General features: G+C 47.1%; 2 protein-coding genes across 2 annotated transcripts in view; both read left to right on the top strand.

Annotated features, from left to right (window-relative positions):
* The window catches only part of ACOX1 (acyl-CoA oxidase 1), a 33,205-nt gene extending 18,836 nt beyond the window's left edge, over positions 1 to 14,369 (top strand). The window contains 11 exon segments of the mRNA XM_014517250.2: positions 1,254 to 1,361; positions 3,147 to 3,266; positions 3,809 to 3,924; positions 5,108 to 5,277; positions 5,618 to 5,780; positions 7,225 to 7,415; positions 7,720 to 7,899; positions 8,812 to 8,917; positions 9,001 to 9,144; positions 10,985 to 11,191; positions 12,950 to 14,369. Coding sequence (XP_014372736.2) covers positions 1,254 to 1,361; positions 3,147 to 3,266; positions 3,809 to 3,924; positions 5,108 to 5,277; positions 5,618 to 5,780; positions 7,225 to 7,415; positions 7,720 to 7,899; positions 8,812 to 8,917; positions 9,001 to 9,144; positions 10,985 to 11,191; positions 12,950 to 13,000 — 1,556 coding nt within the window. The 3' untranslated portion in view covers positions 13,001 to 14,369.
* Positions 14,370 to 17,841: 3,472 nt separating this feature from the next.
* Positions 17,842 to 18,823, top strand: part of FBF1 (Fas binding factor 1) — a 29,762-nt gene continuing 28,780 nt past the window's right edge. The window contains exon 1 of the mRNA XM_025197500.1: positions 17,842 to 18,204. The gene's annotated coding sequence lies outside the window, so the exon portion shown is untranslated. The remainder of the gene's footprint in view (positions 18,205 to 18,823) is intronic.

Raw genomic sequence — 18,823 nt, 5'->3', positions numbered from 1 at the left:
TGGGTTTATGGTGCCCTTCACTGTGGTATCTGGGTGTATTTGATTGCTCCTCTTCCATGGAGACTGATTAATGAAAATACCTTGTTTTATGTGGGTCTGGTGATTTCAGCACATGGCAGCTCATTTATTTGTAAACCTACCTAACTTTCCAGAATGGTTTACACCTTTCCCTTTTTGGCATTCAGTTTGAAGGCAAGAGTACACAGCTGTACAGTACTTGAAAGAGGTAGTAAAGGAATGAGTCAACTCTTCTTTCGCTTGGGATAGACTCCTAGATCAGAGAACTGGTGGGTAACTCACATTCACCACCCACACTTTCATCAATCCTTTCTTATTTTTCTTTTTCCTTCGATGTACTCTGTCAAAAGATTGAAAGGTCTTCTGTACCCATGCATTTCTCACTCGGAGTTGGCTTTATATGGTCAGGGTTGCCTTATTGCTGCTTTCCATCTTTGGAAAGGATGGCAGGTGCTCCACAAATCTCCAAGCTTTGGAAATACTGTGTGTGGAGTCACTGGCTCTGTAATAGTCAGCCAACCTGAAACACCTGAGTAGGTCCTGGTGCTGGATGAGCACAACTGACTTGTTAGATTGATTGGATACCTGTTCATGGAAAAATAGCATTGATAGGAACAGCAGCAGCCTTCAGCCTGAATGATGTATGAAATGAAGATTTTGTAATGTGATGGTGGAAGTAATTCATGGAACTGTTAGCTAGATGAAATGTCTCTATCCATCTAACAGCTGCCTGCCATGGTGTGCTCTCATGCTTTCACTTGGGGCTACGAATGATTTTGTTTGAAAGAAACAGCTCCCATCAGCTGGAGTATACAGCTTCCCCTCCCCACCCCAGGGATAAAGTAATGAGAATAGTACTTGGTGTGTGATTTGTTTATTGGATGTGGCTTCATTTTACAGTCAGATTGCAGTGTCAGTAAAAACAGGTAAGGATATTGTTTAGTGTTTGAAGTTCTCATGTTCCTGGTGCTGCAAAAAAAGACAGGCAGTGTCAGGTTGGAGGTGCTTGGAACACTGAAATACTGGTATGTTTCTGGAGAATTAGATTCGGCTCCCACAGTATAACCAGTCTGTGTACTTGCTGTTTTGTAGCTATGTGGCATAGTGTTTCCTTTCACCACTTGGGTTATGTAACTTACATCACTACTGGAGCTCAGTGATTTGCTGTACTATTCTCTCCTTTTTTCTGTGCTGTGATTAATGTCTGTCAAAATAAATTTGCAAAATGCCTACAGGAACTCATCTCCGAGGCCTGGAGACCACTGCCACCTATGACCCAGCTACCCAGGAATTCATTCTCAACAGCCCCACTGTGACTTCCATTAAGTGGTGGCCTGGTGGACGTAAGTGAAAGTGCTTTGCATTTGAACTTGGGTACTAAATGGAGAACTGTTCTTTCTGGAGGTGGTGGTGATCCAAGACCCGCACAACAAATGTTGCATCTGGCTAGTAGTGAATTGACACAGAGGGAAATCGCATCAGTCTATATCACCTGTCAGCCAGCTAAGATGTATCAAAGTTCATCTACAACCTTTGCTCATACGTGAAGTGCCTACTTTCCTAACTTAGGCAGAACTTTCTTTTGCTTCAGTAGAAGTCCTGCTAAAACAGGAACATTGTACATAGTTCCTGAGACTATCCTGCAGCTGCTCCACATGCAGCTACTAGTGATATTAATGACCAGAGATCCTGGTTTTCCGTGATTTAAAAAAAATTAAAAAATTGGAAATTCTCTGATTAAAACCCCCAAAATCTGTGATTAAAATGACAGCCCCCCCACAGGCCTCCCCTTCACTTCTCCCACCCACAATCCTCCAGCCCTGCTTGTGCCCCTCACTCCCTGCAGCCCCCTGGCGCTGCTGATGTCCCTCGATCCCCCGACCCAAAGCTCCTGCTCCCCCAGCCCTGCCCAAGGGGGCCCCAGCTGTCAGGGCTATAGGGCCAGGGACCTGGGTCCACAGCCCCTTGCCCCTGGCAGGAGGCGGTAGCTGCTGCAGCAGAGTAGAGCCCAGCTCCTCCCCGCTGCCTGCCTGCTGCGGGCTTGGGCAAGGGAGGCTGCTCCCTGCCACGGCATGCACTCCCCGGGGGCAGGGGGACCCGTGCCCCCCACATGTGCATGGGACAGAGGTTGTGCGCTGCCTGCTGTGGGTTCCCACTCTGCTGCCCTCCCCTGGGGCCTCCGCAGCCTAGCGTGTGAGACCCGGCACACCAGGGAACAGTGGAACTGCGCAGGAAGCTGCCTGCCGCTGTAAGTTTCGCGCTGCCCTGGCAATGCATCTCCTGCCTGCGCAGCTGCAGTGGAGGTAACGCTGTGGGGTTGTGTGCACAGGACACGGACAGTGTAGAGCTCGTAGGCAAGCAGCTTCCTGTGTGGCTGCACTGTTCCCTGTAGCACCCAGTTGCACAGGCCAGGCTGCGGATGCCCCAGGGAGGGCAGCAGGGTGGGGAGCACAAGCCCACAGCATGCACCCCGTGTGCAGATCTGGAGGGCACGGGTCCCCCTGTCCTCTGGGAGTGTGTACAGTAGTGGGGAGCTGGCAGCAACCCCCGGATGAGCCACCTGCAGCCACATACCACTCCTTGCCGGGGGCTTGTGGCAGTGCATTGTGGCCCCAGGTCCTAGGCCCCAAGCCCCAGGCACTGCCCAATTCCTTCCCTCCCTCCCTCACTACGGGGGCCTCAATTCCCACCCCTGCACTTACCTGCGGGAGCTGCTCTTCAGGCTGCCTGGGGCCATTTGCATGTACATGCACATGGCACTGCCTGCCTAACCACCCTCCTTCTGCTCCCCCAGCCCCCTGCAGGCTAGAACTCTGCCAGCCTGCAGCGAGCTCGTTGCAAAACTGCAAAATCCACAGGTATCTTGGGTAAAATGAGAAATCTGTGTTTGCCTCCGGTAAGAGGTAAAATCCGCAGTTTACTGTTTTTCCATTGGAAATAGAAGACCCAGATCCCTGTTAATGACCTATTGGTAAACCAGTTCTAAGATCAAACCCTTAATTAGCACTGCAGATAGGTTTCTCTTAATGCATGGGAGAATAAATGTCATCTTAGATGCTGCTGTACAGGAAAGGGAGTTTCTGTATATTGAAATGTTTTTTCTCTTTTGCCTCCCACTCCTCTTGCAGTCGGAAAGACCTCAAACCACGCCATAGTCCTGGCTCAGCTCTACACTCAGGGGCAATGCAAAGGGTTGCATGCCTTCATTGTACCCATTCGGCAATTGGGCACCCATGAACCCTTGCCAGGTAAGAGTCTGGGTTGAGCGAGAGTACAGGAAGGATAAGGATACAGTGAGTCATTCACTGTGACCACAGAGCTGGGCAACTATTACTAATGCATATAGCTTATGATCCAGGCTGAATTCAGATAGCAGTGCAATGAGGAGCTCCCAGATATGAATGGATAGGCCTTGTGTGGTCCTGGAAGCCGTTTGGGTCCTACCTTATGACTTGGTGACCCCAGAGTGCAGGATAGCACGCAGTCTGATCTTGTTCCCATTATCCCAGGTTGTACATACTGTGGAGACAGCTCCACACACCCTCATTTTGGAAGGAGCTACCCCAGTCCCTTTATTGTGGAATTGTATGTGGACTATAAAAATCCCAGTTGATTTCCATCCTTGCCCTTCCAGCCAAGGTCATGTGAAATCTACTCCTAAGCTGCCATTCCCATCAGAATACCAGGAGCATCCAGAAATCTACAGTGTCAGTTTACTGATGGGTTGGGCCTCATGCCTGTCTATTAATTCTGACTCCTTTCCTAATGGAAATTGTTTGGTTTGGGGCAGGTATTACTGTGGGTGACATCGGACCAAAGTTTGGTTATGATGAAATGGATAATGGCTACTTAAAAATGGATAACTTCCGTATCCCCCGGGAAAACATGCTCATGAAGTATGCCAAGGTAAGGGGGTTAATCAGCCAACTCTAACCACAGTGTCCCCCCTAATGCTAGGAATCCTCTTATTTTTCATTCCCCATATTTAAGATCCTATGTGACAGCTACCAACTTTGCTGTGTAGATCAAAATGTCTCCTTTAATTTAAGCATCTGCCTGATTCAACTCTTCTCCTTTGGCCAGCGTTGCTATTGAATAGTGCATGGAATAAATGATAGCAGCCTTTAGTTCTGGTACCTTCACATTCCTACCAACCCTGTATGTTGAGGCCAATAGTAAAAATGTTTTTTTTGTCTTCCAAAGTTTTATCTAATGTTCATTAAAGATATCTTATTAGTAAATGGTAGTTGTTTATCCTGTGCAATTTTTCTTGTTTTAAATAATCCCCTTCTGCTTGCATGCAGTGGTTTTTAAGAATGGACTCCAGTATGTTTTCTTGCTGACATAGCTGCACTTTATCCCACATTGCTCTATGAAATGCAGTCACATTGGTCAATAGAGGTGGACCTGGCAGTTGTTTAGCTACTGTACCATGTACACACCATAAGCACCAAACAAACTTGTAGAGGATCTATAGAGATTAGGTGGAATTAGCCAAGTTAGAGTATGGCCAGTCACAGGAATTAGCAGCCCCACCTTTCAGGAGATATGCTGTGAGGTCTTGAATGACTTTTATAAGGCTGAGCCATGCCTCTAAAATGCACCTGAGGGCTAATTAAGAGGAGAGCCACCCACTGCATTGGCAACATTTGCTACAACACCCTGATTTTCCTGACAAATTTCTGATATGAGAACTGACAAGACCATAGCTTGACTAAAACTGTAAGCGTCTTTTCTCGGGTTCACCATAAATGAATAAATGAAAATGCCAAAATATGTAGACCTATAGAAATGAGTTTGACCATATTTAGAAGTACATCTGGGCTTGGTTCTCCCCTCCTTATTAAAATCTGAAAGGCATGTGAAATGAATGTTGGTCTCTCCAGCCTTCATCTTGTCAGAAAACCTTTGAAATGGGGTCAAGGGAAGCATGCAGTCTATGATACTGCATGCTCTTTACAAGAATCTTGAAGTTGGACTGCCAGTTGGTAGCTAAAGTGACGTGTCTTCTGTTCGGCAGCAAAATAGCAGCACTGAAAGTTTTACGAGGGAGGAACTGTCTTGGATCAACACGGTATTTTTTTTCTAGGTTGAACCAGATGGTACGTATGTGAAACCCCTCAATGACAAGCTGACTTATGGGACAATGGTATTCATCCGATCCATCATCGTGGGTGACTCTGCTCGCTCCCTGTCCAGGGCTTGCACCATTGCTATTCGCTACAGTGCAGTAAGGCACCAGTCTGAGCTGAAGCCAGGGTGAGTGTAAGGACTTTAGTGAAAGTTGGGGACCTTCTGAATTATGAGACTGAAGCAGACCCCCACACACATGTACTTAGCCCCTACACGCTTCCAGCTGCCAGACACTTCTGCTGGACACCTTGATTAATGCACAGACCCAACTCTCTTTCCAGTAGAAAGCCCTTTTCCTCCCAGCATGCTTGGGTTCCAAACTCATTCTGTTTTCAGTCATGTCTTTACTTTCACATTAATACATGCAGATATTCCCACTAGAAGCAGCAGTTCTACTGGACTCCTAACAAACCTCTTAGGAGAATTGACAGTTGTGGCAATTAAACTCTTCTCTCTTTTGCCACAGGGAGCCAGAGCCCCAGATCTTGGATTATCAGACTCAACAATACAAACTCTTTCCTCTCCTGGCAACTGCATATGCCTTTCATTTTGTTGGAGCTTACATGAAAGAAACTTATCTTCGCATTACAGGAGACATCAGTGAGGGAGACCTGAGCCAGCTGCCAGAGGTACTCATCCTGCTTTTGAAAATCATTGCATTGTTTAACACTGTTTATAAAGTTTATCGTGGTCTGTGATCTAGTAGACCAGGCCTTCTAGCACAGGCAGTAAAGGCGTATTCTTTTTTAGGCTCCTTTTCAGTCCAGGGTGATGACTTATCTGGAGACACCATTACAATTTCATCTGTATATTGCCCTGTACTTGAAAAAAATGAACAGAATTATTCCCATTTTACAGTGAGAAAGCCAGCACTCAGAAGTCAAGTGACTTGTCCAGAATGTTAGTAACGAAAGAGCCTTGACTTCAGTTCCCTTGCTGCAGTGCCTGAACTATGTTTCCAGTTAACTAGCATTGAACAGTGTTAAGTTTGCCAGTACCTTTAATTAGGAAGCAGTTGGGTGGTAAGATATAACAACTTCCAGGTCACATTTAACGGTTCAGCTGGAAAAATACATTGCTTTTTCTTCCATTGTGCATCAGAGTGCCTCTCCAGTCATTTCTAAATTAGTCTTCCTAACTAGGCAGAGCACTTGGGTACATACTGTAAAGAATCCCGTTGTGCATACAAGGAGGCACATACTGGATGATTGAATTGGCATTTACCAGCACTAAGGTTTCAGGTATGATTGGGCTCAACAAAAATTATCTCACAAAGTAAACAATAATTGAATAACCAATTGCCATTTTTGGGATCAGTAAAGAATTGAACCCCTGATCAGATTGGCAGGGACTCTGGGGGTTTGGGCTTTCCTCTGGAGTGGGGAGTATGGTGCTCTTCCTTGGAACTCGAGTCTATTTTTGTCACTGCAAAGACAGGAAGTACTTTTTTAGTCATTGATAGTGCCTTTGTTCCACTACTTGACCTGTAACAAGTTAAAAAGTGCTTTTGATTATTTTGGGCATTATGCCTGGTAGTTGTGTGAGTTGTAGCTTCTCCAAAGCTCTGGAGAATAGAGTAGACAAATTACTTGTCTAGGATGGTTTAGGTAGGGATGATCCTGGACTCTAGGGGCACTTTTACACGTGCTCCAGGGTGTGCTTCCGTGTCTTCTGTGTATCGCTGTCCCTGTACTTAAAAATGGTGGCAGAGGACACTGGAACTAAAGTTTGTTCAAGCGTTTCAATTGCCACGCTCCAGCAGACTTGATTAATCAAGTCTGCTCCAACCCACTGGAATTCCAGCGCATCGGAGCAGCCTTGGTGCTTGTGTATAGGCGCCAGGGTCCTGAGGTCCCTTCCAGCTCTGTGGTTTTTAGTGTTTATTTTCCTTTGCTGATGTGTACCAGGTAGATGGTGTAAAGTACACAATATTTATTCCGCAAGCTTCAGCTGAAGGCAAGTATGTTTGTGAGGTAATGAAGGAAATACAAATCAATGGGATCCTGGGAAACCACTTGTTAATACAGTAGATGCGACTGGCAGCTACTAACTTGTTCTGCTTCTCTCTGTCAGCTCCATGCACTGACTGCAGGGCTGAAGGCATTCACTTCATGGATAGCCAATGCTGGCATTGAGGAATGTCGAATGGCATGTGGTGGGCATGGCTACTCTCGTTGCAGCGGCCTTCCTGATATCTATGTCACTTTCACTCCATCCTGTACCTACGAAGGAGAAAACACTGTCATGATGCTGCAGACAGCTAGGTGAACTGACTTCCTTCGAGATCTCTCCACCTTGTCATTAGTAGTCCGTGTGTTCTGGAGATAGGGTTAGATGGGTGCACAGACCTTATCCCTCCCCCCCACCCCATCACCAGACCTGTAGTATTCTTTCTATTTGATCTCTATTTCTGTGTCTTTGTGGCTTCTGTTAGAAGAGCAAGTGTGTGCGACTCCTGCTTGCATGTTTGTTAGCAGCCCTGTAGATTGTATCCTGAAATGAATGTCTCGTCTCTTTCTCTCGAAATGAATCATGCAATGTAGTTACTTTTTTCTTTAATGCTTTCAGGTTCCTGGTTAAATGTTATGCTCAGGTTAGTTCGGGCCAGTTGGTTAGTGGAATGGTATCCTACCTTAATGACCTCTCAGGGCAACGCATCCAACCACAGCAAGTGGCTGCAAGACCCACAACCGTGCACATCAATGATCCAGCCAGCCTGGTAGAAGCATATAAAGTACGGGCATCCAGGTGAGCTCACATTCAATGTACTGTATTATGCCCTTGTAAAATGATCTTGAATGCATGTGTCAGGGGATACATGACAAAGCTGTGCTGTTCTGTTGGTGCAGCAGTTCTCAATCTGTGATCTACAGAGCTTTTCCGTCAGTCCAGCATCTGCCTGTCTTTAAGAAATGTTGCTTCCTGCTAGTTCAGCCCATTTTTGGATTCTTAGTGTTTCAGTCAACACAACCAAAGTGTGCTAAGATGGGACAGGACAAGGAGCAAGGCTCTTAAATTACAGCAGTGGAAATGTAGGTTAGATATTAAGATGAACCTTCTCACTGTGAGGGTAGCTTAAGTAATGGAACAGGCTACCTAGAGAGGTTGTGGCATCTCACTCATTGGAAGTTTTTAAGAGCAGTTAAACACGTGTCTAGGATAATGTAGATGGGAATGATTCTGATCTGAACAGGGGGCTGGACTAGATGACCTCGTGAAGTCCCTTTCAGCCTTACTTTTCTATAGATTCTGTTATTCTAAGTACCCCATGGTGCCTTTGGCAGGAGCTCTGAGTTCTTTCAGTTGACATCTAAACCATATTAAAATTTACCAACATTGAAATTAATACTAGGACTGAACATCCCCAGTAAACTGTATAAGTCCGGTAACTAAGGCGATCCAAAACATCACGGGTGATACATGAGTGTATCTACGCAAACAGTTACACACATTCTTGTTTCCTTACTTTTTGTGTCATTGCACCTTTCCTACAACAGGATGGGTGTGAGTTCTGGAGCTGCATTCATTTAAGGGAAGAGCTTGAGTAATTCCAGGCTTAATGCATCAGTAAAACACAGGCTTCTGTAAATTTAACCTTCCATAGTACAAGGATGTGGTGCCTTGACAGACAGCTTCTCTTTCTCATCCTTTGTGGAACAGGCTTGTAGAAGCTGCAGCAAAGAACTTGCAAGGGGAGCTGAACCATAGGGAGAGCAAGGAAGATGCCTGGAACCGAACCTCTGTTGATCTGGTGCGAGCTTCAGAGGTCAGTGAAATGCCCAAATAAACATGTTGTGGGAGCATCCAAACAACCATAAACTGTTTTCAACCCTGAATCCCTCTTTACAGGCACACTGTCACTATGTGGTGGTGAAGCTCTTCACAGCGAAGCTCTCGGAGATAAGTGATGCAGCTGTTCGTGCTGTCATGACCAATCTGTGTCTCCTGTATGCTCTTCATGGAATCAGTAAGCACACGGGGGACTTCCTGCAGGTCAGTGTCTCACTCCAGCCCTTTCAGATCACAAGAGAAAATGCCCTGTCCCGTAGATGTGAAACAAAGATGCTCAAGCTTGTGGTCTCCACTGCTAAATGCCAGAAGTCATGTAGCAGAACTGTTCTGGTGGAAGGTCTGATAGAATTAGCTTGCCCTTGGCATATGCCAGAAACATGGGTGGCTGTTAGGTAGAAGATGCATCTGTTCAGGCCTACCTTGTTTTTCAGATCAGTGACAAAGAAAGGGTGTGTACTAGCAGGACAACAGCAGCAGAAAAGCATGTGTCGTCATGACCCTGGCTAATGAGGGCAGCCCCCATTTTACAAATAAACACAAGTGGTCTTCAAACCTTTTGCCTTCTACATGTCTCTTGGTGAGAGTTTCCAAGTGAACTGCCCTAAGCCTTTACCCTATCTTTCAGCCCCAACAGTACTGAAGGATACACCACACATCTTTTTCCCAAAAGTTAGCCTTCTGAAATTGGGGCACATGTCTTAAGCAGGGAAGCTGATGATCTGCCCAGCATAGAAGCATTTAGACACTAAGACAGCTGCTGCTGCTCTGCCTTTTCTTCTTCCTTCCATAAGCTGCATGGAGGGGAGGGGCAGATCAAAGTGGGGAGGGTGGATAATGGTGCAATCGCACTCTGCCTTGATTCCTGCTCCACCCAAAGTGAAAAACCAACTGCCCAGCAGCATCAGTGGCATTTCTGTTCAGGCAGTGCTAAAGGGAATTAGTTGACTTCCAGGCTCATTATCATCTCTTTGCTTCCTGCTAATTACCCATCGCAGGTGTTAATGACCCTCTCTCCTTTTCAGTGTTTTTTATGTTCCATTAATCAAGCTATCCTTTCTTTGGCAGTTTTGACCTCTGTTAGTTATGCTGGCTCTTTCCTATTTCACAACCCTGCAGACTTTCTTTTTAGCACTTTTCAAAACCACAGATCTACCCATGGAGGTCCAGTCCTTTAATAGCAGTTGCAGTTTCAGATTTTTCCTAAGCAGCCAAGAACTGCTGACAGTAGCTGTGAAAGGGTTAAAACTAGCTTTTTTTTCTGGGGAAGGGAAGGTGAGCAGGCTGAAGATGTAGGCTCTGTCCCTGATCTATGGGGCCATAACTTTTTTTTTTTTCCTGCCCTTCATTTTGCCTTCCCAAAAACCAGGTACACACCTTATTTGGGGGTGTATGAAATGCAAGAAAAAATAATATTTATACCAACAAGGCTTCTTGCATTTTCTCTGGTTCTTCCCTGTTCCATTTGCTAAAAATAATTACAAAAACTGGAAGAATTGAACGTGATACAAGGCATGTGCTAAGAGTACCTCTGCTTTGAGGGTTAAAACAGGTACTCTAAAAAAACAGGCTCCCTTACTAACAGCCTGGCAGGGGAACAGTCCTTCTCTTACATAGAAGCTACCTTTGTTATTATGCCTTTTTTGAGGCTTTTGTTTTTTCTACTAACATCCCAAGATTACTGAAGCATTTTGGGGACATTTGGGGTTTATGGTGTGAGGAGCAGCTGAAGCAGATGTTCTTTTGAAACATTTTGGAACTAATAGCTATTGCATGGTTTCCTGCAGGGGACTGGCTTCATTGACCCAGGTTGTCCTGTCCTGTTCTGCTGTCCTGTGTTTTTTGTTGTGCAAAGCAAACCTATACATGTCTGTCCTTATCAGCCTGGTTACTTGCCATTTTGTTATTTAATATTGTGTGATGAACTAGTTGTCCCTCCCTGAGATCAGGCCTGCAGTCCAGTCTCGCATACAGTCCTGGGAGGAGAGGTTGTATGGCTGTGATAAGAACCTATTCTGATTTGGTTTCTTGGCTTTTGTTCAAGGCGGGCATTTTGACAGATGCACAGGTTACTCAGGTATACCAGCATGTGAAGGATCTCCTGGCTATAATCCGCCCCAATGCTGTAGCACTAGTCGATTCCTTTGACTTTCATGATTCCCATCTTGGATCTGTGCTTGGACGCTACGATGGCAACATCTATGAGAACATGTTTGAGTGGGCAAAGAAATCCCCCCTAAACAAAACTGAGGTAAGGAACCCTTACTTTAGTCCCTTCTAGCTCCTATTTTTCTTGTTGTGAACCAAATATTTTGGGTCAGATCAATAGTATTCATGAAAATCCTGCTGGAGGACTCTGCAGGAAAAAAGTGCCTATAGGTCACAGTATGAATTTGAGGAAATAAATGAACATTGTTGCTTCTTAGATGTATGAGAATGTCAGATGCTACATTTCTGACTTCTGTTTTGTAGCTACCACAGAAGCAAAGCAAGACAGTAGGGTGATGAGCTGTAGATCAGCATGAACAATGTATCCTGGTGGCAGGCCAAAATATACCAGGTTGGGTCTGAATATACCAGGTTGGGATTTGGCTGCTTCTCCGTCGCTGCTTCTCTGTGGTGCTCAAGCAAGGTTCCACAGGCCAGATCCAGCCCTGGGCCATAGGTTGCCAAACCCTGCCGAGGCAGTTTCTTTACCTTGGGAAACAGTTATTCTTGGCCAGAAACCAAGAAAGAATATGGAAAGAGTTCACTTAGCAAATTTGTAGATGACACCAAGTTGGGTGCAGTTCTGGACACCATGGAGGGTAGGGCTGTCATCCAGAATGAACTGGATAGGCAGGGAAAAATGGTCTGCAGTCAACCAAATTAAATTCAACAAGAACAAGTGCATACATAAATACAGACTGGGGAATGACTGACTAGGCTGCAGTACTGCAGAGAAAGACCTGGAGGTTACAGTGAAAATGAGCCAATGGTGTGCTCTTGTTGCAAAAAAGGCCAACAGGATACTGGATTGTATTAACTAGTGTCATTTGCAAATTAAGGAAAGTGATTCCTCTGCTCTGTTCAGCCCTGGTGAGGCTTCACCTGGAGTACCATGTCCAGTTTTGGTTCCACACTTCATAAAGGATGTGGACAGATTGGAAAGCGTCCAGCCCAGAGCAAAAAATAAAAATAATTAGAGGCCTAGGAAGCATGACTTATGAGGAAAGGCTGAAAGAGCTAGGGCTTTTTAGTCTGGGGGCAGGGGGAGGGGTGTTGATAACAGTCTTCAAATACCTGAAAGGCGATTTATAGAAAGGATAAAGATGGACTTTTCTCTGTAGCTGTAGGGGACAGGACTAACAGCAATGGCCCCACGTGCAAAAGAGGAAATTTAGGTTGGAAATTAGGAAGATCTCTCTCCCTATTTTCAAGAGCAGGTTGAACAGCTACTTGGCTGGGATGGTTTAGTCAAGGATGATCCTGCCTTGAGTGAGACACTGAACTAGATGACCTTCTGAGGTTCCTTCCAGCCTTACTTTTTCTGTGACCCTGCCCTGTCAGTGTAACTCAGTCCTTTGCCAGTATAATGCATCTTTCATTTGCCTTAATTTTGATCTAGAGAAGTAGGAGTATCCTAACAGAGGCTAAAACCAACCTCCTTGTAACTGCAGGTTGGAGTCGGCTCAGTCCTTTGCGCATCCAAGATTATCTGGGAGCTACTCTCTCTCAAATGAGATCCTTCTTAAATCTTTGGAATTTAAGTTTATTTGTTCTCTATAGAAATTACACATGTGGTGGTCCTTTTTGTAAGTAGCATGGGGTGACACTCCTGTTCTGGACAGATTTCCCCCTCCTCCCTGCATTGTGCATGGTGCCACAGTACAAGTTCAGATGTTACTCTTGTACCCCAGAAGTGGCCACGTTTTCAGTGCTTCAGTTCACGTATAGATACCTTGTGTATGTTTATTACAAATAAGAACCTGATTTTTTTTTTTTATCTGATCTCCCTTTTTTCCTACAGGTTCATGAGTCTTTCCACAAACACTTGAAGCCGATGCAAGCCAAGCTGTGAAACTGGCCCCATGTTTGAAAACACACAGACTCTCCAAGTCTAGAAATTGGATGTCATTACCCTTCCTTTCAGGCACCTGAATTGAATCTTTCCAATTCTAATAAGACAGAAAATAATTGTAACCATCCATTCTGCTTTTGGGGGTTTTTTTTGTTTTTTGTTTAAATCAGTTGAAGAGAGTCAGTGGGAAGATTTGCTTAGGAACTGGACGTTGGTTTGTTTGCTTTTTTTTAAAGTGCAATTATAATTATGGTAAGAAATGAACCTTTTAAACATTTGGGAAAGCATTAGGGGCATACAAGGCTTGCATGAGTGAAGCTGCTAAGTGCAGGAGTTGCTGTCATCAGGGAAAGGTAGCAGGATTTTACTACTAAGTAGTTAACTATGTTTAGGCAATAGCAGCCGAGAAGCACATATGTCTTGTACTTTTTTTTATTGTTATTGTTAAGAAAAACAACCCTTTTCATTCTCGTTTTCAGTTTAGTACCAGCCTCTCTTGCCCTGGTGCCCTCATACGTAAACACAAAACTGATGTTTAAATTCTCTGGTTTCTTGCTCTTTGCAAGGAGACCTGGTCCGGAACCAGGCTTCATTGGTTAAGAGAGTTCTTGGGCTTTTATTGTAGCTCTGTGACACCTAACACTTCAATCCCCACATCATGACTCAAGTCTGCCTGAGCACTACATTCTCTGTCTGGCAGGAGTTCCCACCCTTCCTTCTCTGCATCAATTCTAGCCTCTTGCAGCATCTCTGAATTACTCCCTTATGGAGCACTGCCTCAATCAAACCTATCCAGGGCGCTTTCTCTAGGAAATTCCATTATTTCCTTCCTCCCCCTGCCTTTCCAACACCCCCATCGCATATCCACTTGGCACCTCCAGTCTTTGAGGTTTCCAGTTGATGGCTAACCAAAAAGGAGAAAACAGTGATACTTTTTTTTAACAGAAAAGTAAGGGCAGATTTCAGCTGGGAGCAATTTATTGGGTGTTCCGCCATCGTTTTAATCTCTAGCATTTTCATAGCACTTAGCTGCAAAGCATTTTACAAACACTAATGTAATAATTTGTGGTGAAAAGTCACCATTTGCTGGCGGAAATTGCAAAAATGACCTATGACAAAGCCAATATTTGTGAACAAGAATTGGTTGGGTTGGGTCTTGTTGCCCCATTCAGCTTTATCTGTAGTATCCTGTATCCACAGTGGTGTTGCATGCAAACAAAAACCTCTCTCAAGTGGAGTGCCTGCAGTTCTGCTTCCTTTCCCCACCCCGCCCCATGTACTTCTGATCTGTTTAAAAATTGTCCATTTTATACTGAATGAAACTTGCACAATTGCTTTCTGTATTAACAGATTAAAGATTTAGCTTTTAACAGAATTTTGTGTTCCTCTCTGAATCTGTGCAACTAAAGACAAAAAGAGCTTGCTTAGGTTTTGTTTTCTATTGACTTTGTTTGGCTACAGAAACTCCCCCAATCGATGAAGAGCAGCTTTGAGGTTCAGGAACTCCCCTTAAGGTAAGCCGGAGTCCTGTGGTTCAGAGGTGGAACTGAGAATCTGGTTCTGGTGATCGTTTTAGAACATGTTAAAGATGCACTCAGGCAACATTTCTGTTGGGAGGGTTTGTAGCACTCCAACAAGAGGACAGCACTGGGCATTAAATCTAAACGAAATGCTTAGTTTAAAAAAAAAAAAAAAATCCAATGATTAGAGGTGCACCGATACATCGGTCTCATATCAGATCGGCACAGATATAAGGAACATTGACGGCATTGGCAGTCTGCTTTTTTTGGGTGATGTGGCTGATAATGTGGCCAATAAATGCCCTGTGAATGTGCACAGCTGCAGCGCACCACGCAGGCAGCCAGAAGCACAGCCCAGCAGTGGAAAGCAGCCGGGTCTGGTTGACAAGTCTGTTGTGGGGGAAGGGGAGAGGGGTGAGGGAAGGGCCATGTTGGGGGCAGACCAAGGCTACGTCAGTGAGGGAGGGAGTGGGGCTGGAGCAGGGGCAGGCGCTGCACAGAGGGGACCTCAGTCTGCCCTTCCCCATAAGACTTACCAGCCGGACGCTGCTCTCCATGCTGTCTGGCTGCATATCGGCAATAAGATTGGTATTGGCCAATACGGCTTGTTAAAAATTGACTATCAGTATCAGCCCAAAAATTCTCTATTGGTGCACCCTACTAATGATAGTTTTATAGTTGCTAGGGTCAGAAGGGTCCTGAGCAGGTCATCAAGTCCGCCCCCCTGCCATGGGCAGGAAAGGACGCTGGGTCAAACGACCCCGGCAAGGTGATTGTCTAGCCTCCTTTTGAAGACCCCCAGGGTAGGAGCAAGCACCACTTCCCTTGGAAGTTGGTTCCAAATCCTAGACGCCCTAACTCTGAAGTAGTGCCTCCTGATGTCTAGCCTGAACCTGCTCTCCGTCAACTTATGGCCGTTGTTCCTTGTTACTCCCAGTAGTGCTCGGGGGAACAGGGACTCTCCCATTGCCTGCTGGTCTCCCTTGGCCAGTTTATAGACAGCCACCAGATCCCCTCAGCCTTCTCTTGTAGAGGCCGAACAGGTTCAGGTCTCATAGCCTCTCCTCATAGGGCCTGCCCTGCTGCCCTCTGGTCATGCAAGTGGCCTTCCTCTGGACCCTCTCAATGCTGTCCACATCCCCCCCTGAAGTGCTGTGCCCAGAACTGGGCGCAGTACTCCAACTGCGGCCTGACCAGTGTCGCATAGAGGGGGAGGATCACCTCCTTGGACCTGCTCGTGATGCATCTGTGGATGCATGACAAGGTGCAGTTAGCGAGTTCCCCAGCCTGTAGGTCTGCTGCTGGTTCTTTCTCCATAGGTGCTGCACCTTGCACTTGTCAGTGTTGAAACCCATCTTATTCTCATCTGCGCACTGCTGTTACCTGTCCAGATCCAACTGCAGCCTGTCCCTCCCTTCTAGCGTGCCCACTTCTCCCCACATCTTAGTGTCATCTGTGAATTTGAACAAGGTGCTTTTCACCACCTCGTCCAATTTGCTGATGAAGATGTTGAACAGTGCGAACCTGAAGACTGAGCCCTGGAGGTCCCCACTGCCCACATCCCTCCAGGTTGAAACAGACCTGTCCACCACCACTCTCTGGGTGCGGCCCTCCAGCCAATTGGTGGCTCATCTGACTGTGTAGGCATCGATACCACAATCTCCTAATTTTTTAACAAGAATGGGGTGAGAGACAGTGTCAAAGGCCTTCCTAAAGTCCAGAAAGACTATGTCCACCGCGAAACCTGCATCCAAGGATTTTGTGACCTGGTCATAGAAGGCCACCAGGTTGGTCTGACAGGACCTGCCTCTGATGAACCCATGTTGGTTGCCCCTACGCATACACTCTGCTGCTTGCCCCTTGCAGATGTGCACCTGGATAATTTTCTCAACAAGCTTCCCCAGGACCGAGGTAAGACTAACAGGCCTATCATTTCCTGGGTCCTCCTTCCTTTTTTGAAAATGGGGACCACATTGGCCCTTTTCCAATCCTCTGGCACCTCGCCAGAGCACCATGAGTGCTCGTAAAGCTGTGCCAGGGGTCCTGCAATGACCTCTGCTAATTTCCTCAGCTCTCTGGGGTGGAAATCGTCAGGACCTGCTGATTTGAACATGTCCAGTCCCTCCAGAAGTTCCCTGACTAGGTCTTCTCTGGCCCTGGGATTCCGGTGGGGGAGATGACCTGGTCCCTGCTCAGAAAAATGGAGGCAAAGAAATTGTTAAATAGGTTAGCTTTGTCGTCTGGTGTGATGACCAGATTTCTAAGCGTGTCCTGCAGAGGACCCACGTTACCTGGAATGTTTATTTTCTTCCCGATGTATTTAAAAAAGGACTTCTTGCTATCTTTGATCTGGGTTGCTAGTCCCAGTTCCATCTCCGCCTTGGCCTTCCTAACAGCCCCCCTACAATCCTGAGCAATGGAGATATAGTCCTCCCTGGTGATGGCCTGTCCCTTCCATTGGGTGTATGCCTCTGGGCCTTTTCCAAGGAAGAGCCCAGACCCCTACAGATTGATCCAAAACAGAAGCAAGAACCAGCTTCAGGTGCCTGAACAAGTGTGCTGAATGCAGGTAGGGGATTGCGTAACTAACCTCCTTCACACGTCTGTGAGGAAAGACATGGGCAAGGAACAAAGAGCTCCGCCCTGCATAAGGCTACTGGGCCTTGACAGCTCTTGCTTTTCCAGCTCGGCTCCTCCACGTGCCAGTGCAACAAGTTTGGCTCCTTGTCTTTTGAAGTAAGCACCTGCCTCTCAAGCACTGCCCTGGCAGCTCTGGTGCTGTTTCAAGACCAACACGGCTACAACCTACACCCGTTTCAAGACCACGCTTTCTCTGCAAGTCCTTAACATGCCCCAGGATTACTAGGGGTAACACACAGGCAGCCACTGATACCCTGGTCTGAAGAAATGCTTCACCCACTGCAGCCAGGAAGGGGGAGGACTGTTGCCCCTTGTCCACCAGCTTCCCTGCAAGCCTCTCCCCCGCCCGCAGGACTCCAGCCCAAGCTGCTGAATGATTTGCTCAGCTGTTTGGAGTAGCCTTCAATTCTGTATGGGGGGAGGGACTCCCCGGTGGATGCGGTGACTACGGCAGAGGGAAGCTGTCCTTCCCAGTTATCACCAGCTGCGCTGGTGCTATCAGTCAGCCCAGCCCCCATGGGCGCCTGATCTAGTGCGCCCAGGGGCCCGGGCATGCGCAGTGCGCCTGAAGCACTGATTGGATGCCAGCCCGCCAATCACCTGCCTCAGCCCGCTCCCTGCCTCTACGTCCGGTTGGGCCCGCAAGGTGTTCTGGGAGTTGTAGTTCGGGGAGGAACGACATCTTCCGGGAGGCTCGAGGCTGAGCGCTGAGGTGGGAGCAGTTGCTGTGGCAACCGCGCGGGTCCGCCCCGGCTCGGCCTGCTCCCGCCGGGGTGAGCGGCGCGGGCTGCAGCCTCCTCCCGCAGGAGACCGGGGTGTTCTCCCTGCCCCCCGCCGCTCCCGGGACCGTTCCCTTCGTCTCGTCCTGGGTCCGCAGTCGGGCCTGACAAGTCATTAAGACACAAAAAGCGACCGCGGATCATTCACGTCCCGGCCTCGAGCCTCAGTTGGCAGCACTGAGCCAGGGTGAGCTTCCCTTCAGCCTGCCGGATGCAGAAAATCATGGACACTGGATTTATGCTATGTTATAACCTGACTCCGCAGGTACCTCTCCGCTGTTCATCATCCCCCCACTCCCCGTCGGTGCCTCGCCCCCCGACTCCTCAGTTTACATCCTCACCGACGGCCTTTCCTGGCATGCAGACCGGCCGCCGGCCTCTTTACTATTCATTCCCTCCAGGAAGAGCTTCCTCAGCCCGACCAGGGGTATTTATACCCGCGAGCTTGCGAAGAAGAATTTTTCCAGCGATTTGAGTCGGTCTAATAAGAGATATCAGACTTACCCAAACAGCTGTGTCCGCCTGAAACCAGGATGGTATTTCTTACCCCTTTCGTGGGGGTATTTGACCGTCTCAATGTCTCTGAAACGTTCGGTGGTCGTCCCATCCAACTCGCTGCAAGTGCCAAGCGCTTTTCTTTCTTTTTTTTTAAACCAATCTGCCCTTGCCTCCGTCTAGGTCAGCGCTTCCCAAACTTCACCTCGGCATGACCCCATTTTCCTCAGTGTGGCCCCTCGTTCCCAGCTCCCCACCCCCGCGACCCCATCCACTGCTGTTGGCACCCCACTGGGGGTCGTGACCCACGATTTGGGAACCGCTGGTCTAGAAAGCGGTGAGATGGAAAACTTGAAAGGTTTTGGGTAGAAAGGGAAGTCGGCTGCGCA

Source organism: Alligator sinensis, unplaced genomic scaffold (genome assembly GCF_000455745.1).
Source record: "Alligator sinensis unplaced genomic scaffold, ASM45574v1 scaffold400_1, whole genome shotgun sequence".
In the NCBI taxonomy this organism is placed as follows: Eukaryota; Metazoa; Chordata; order Crocodylia; family Alligatoridae; genus Alligator; species Alligator sinensis.
The sequence above is the reverse complement of the archived record's forward strand: the minus strand, read 5'-3'. Positions and strand labels throughout refer to the sequence as shown.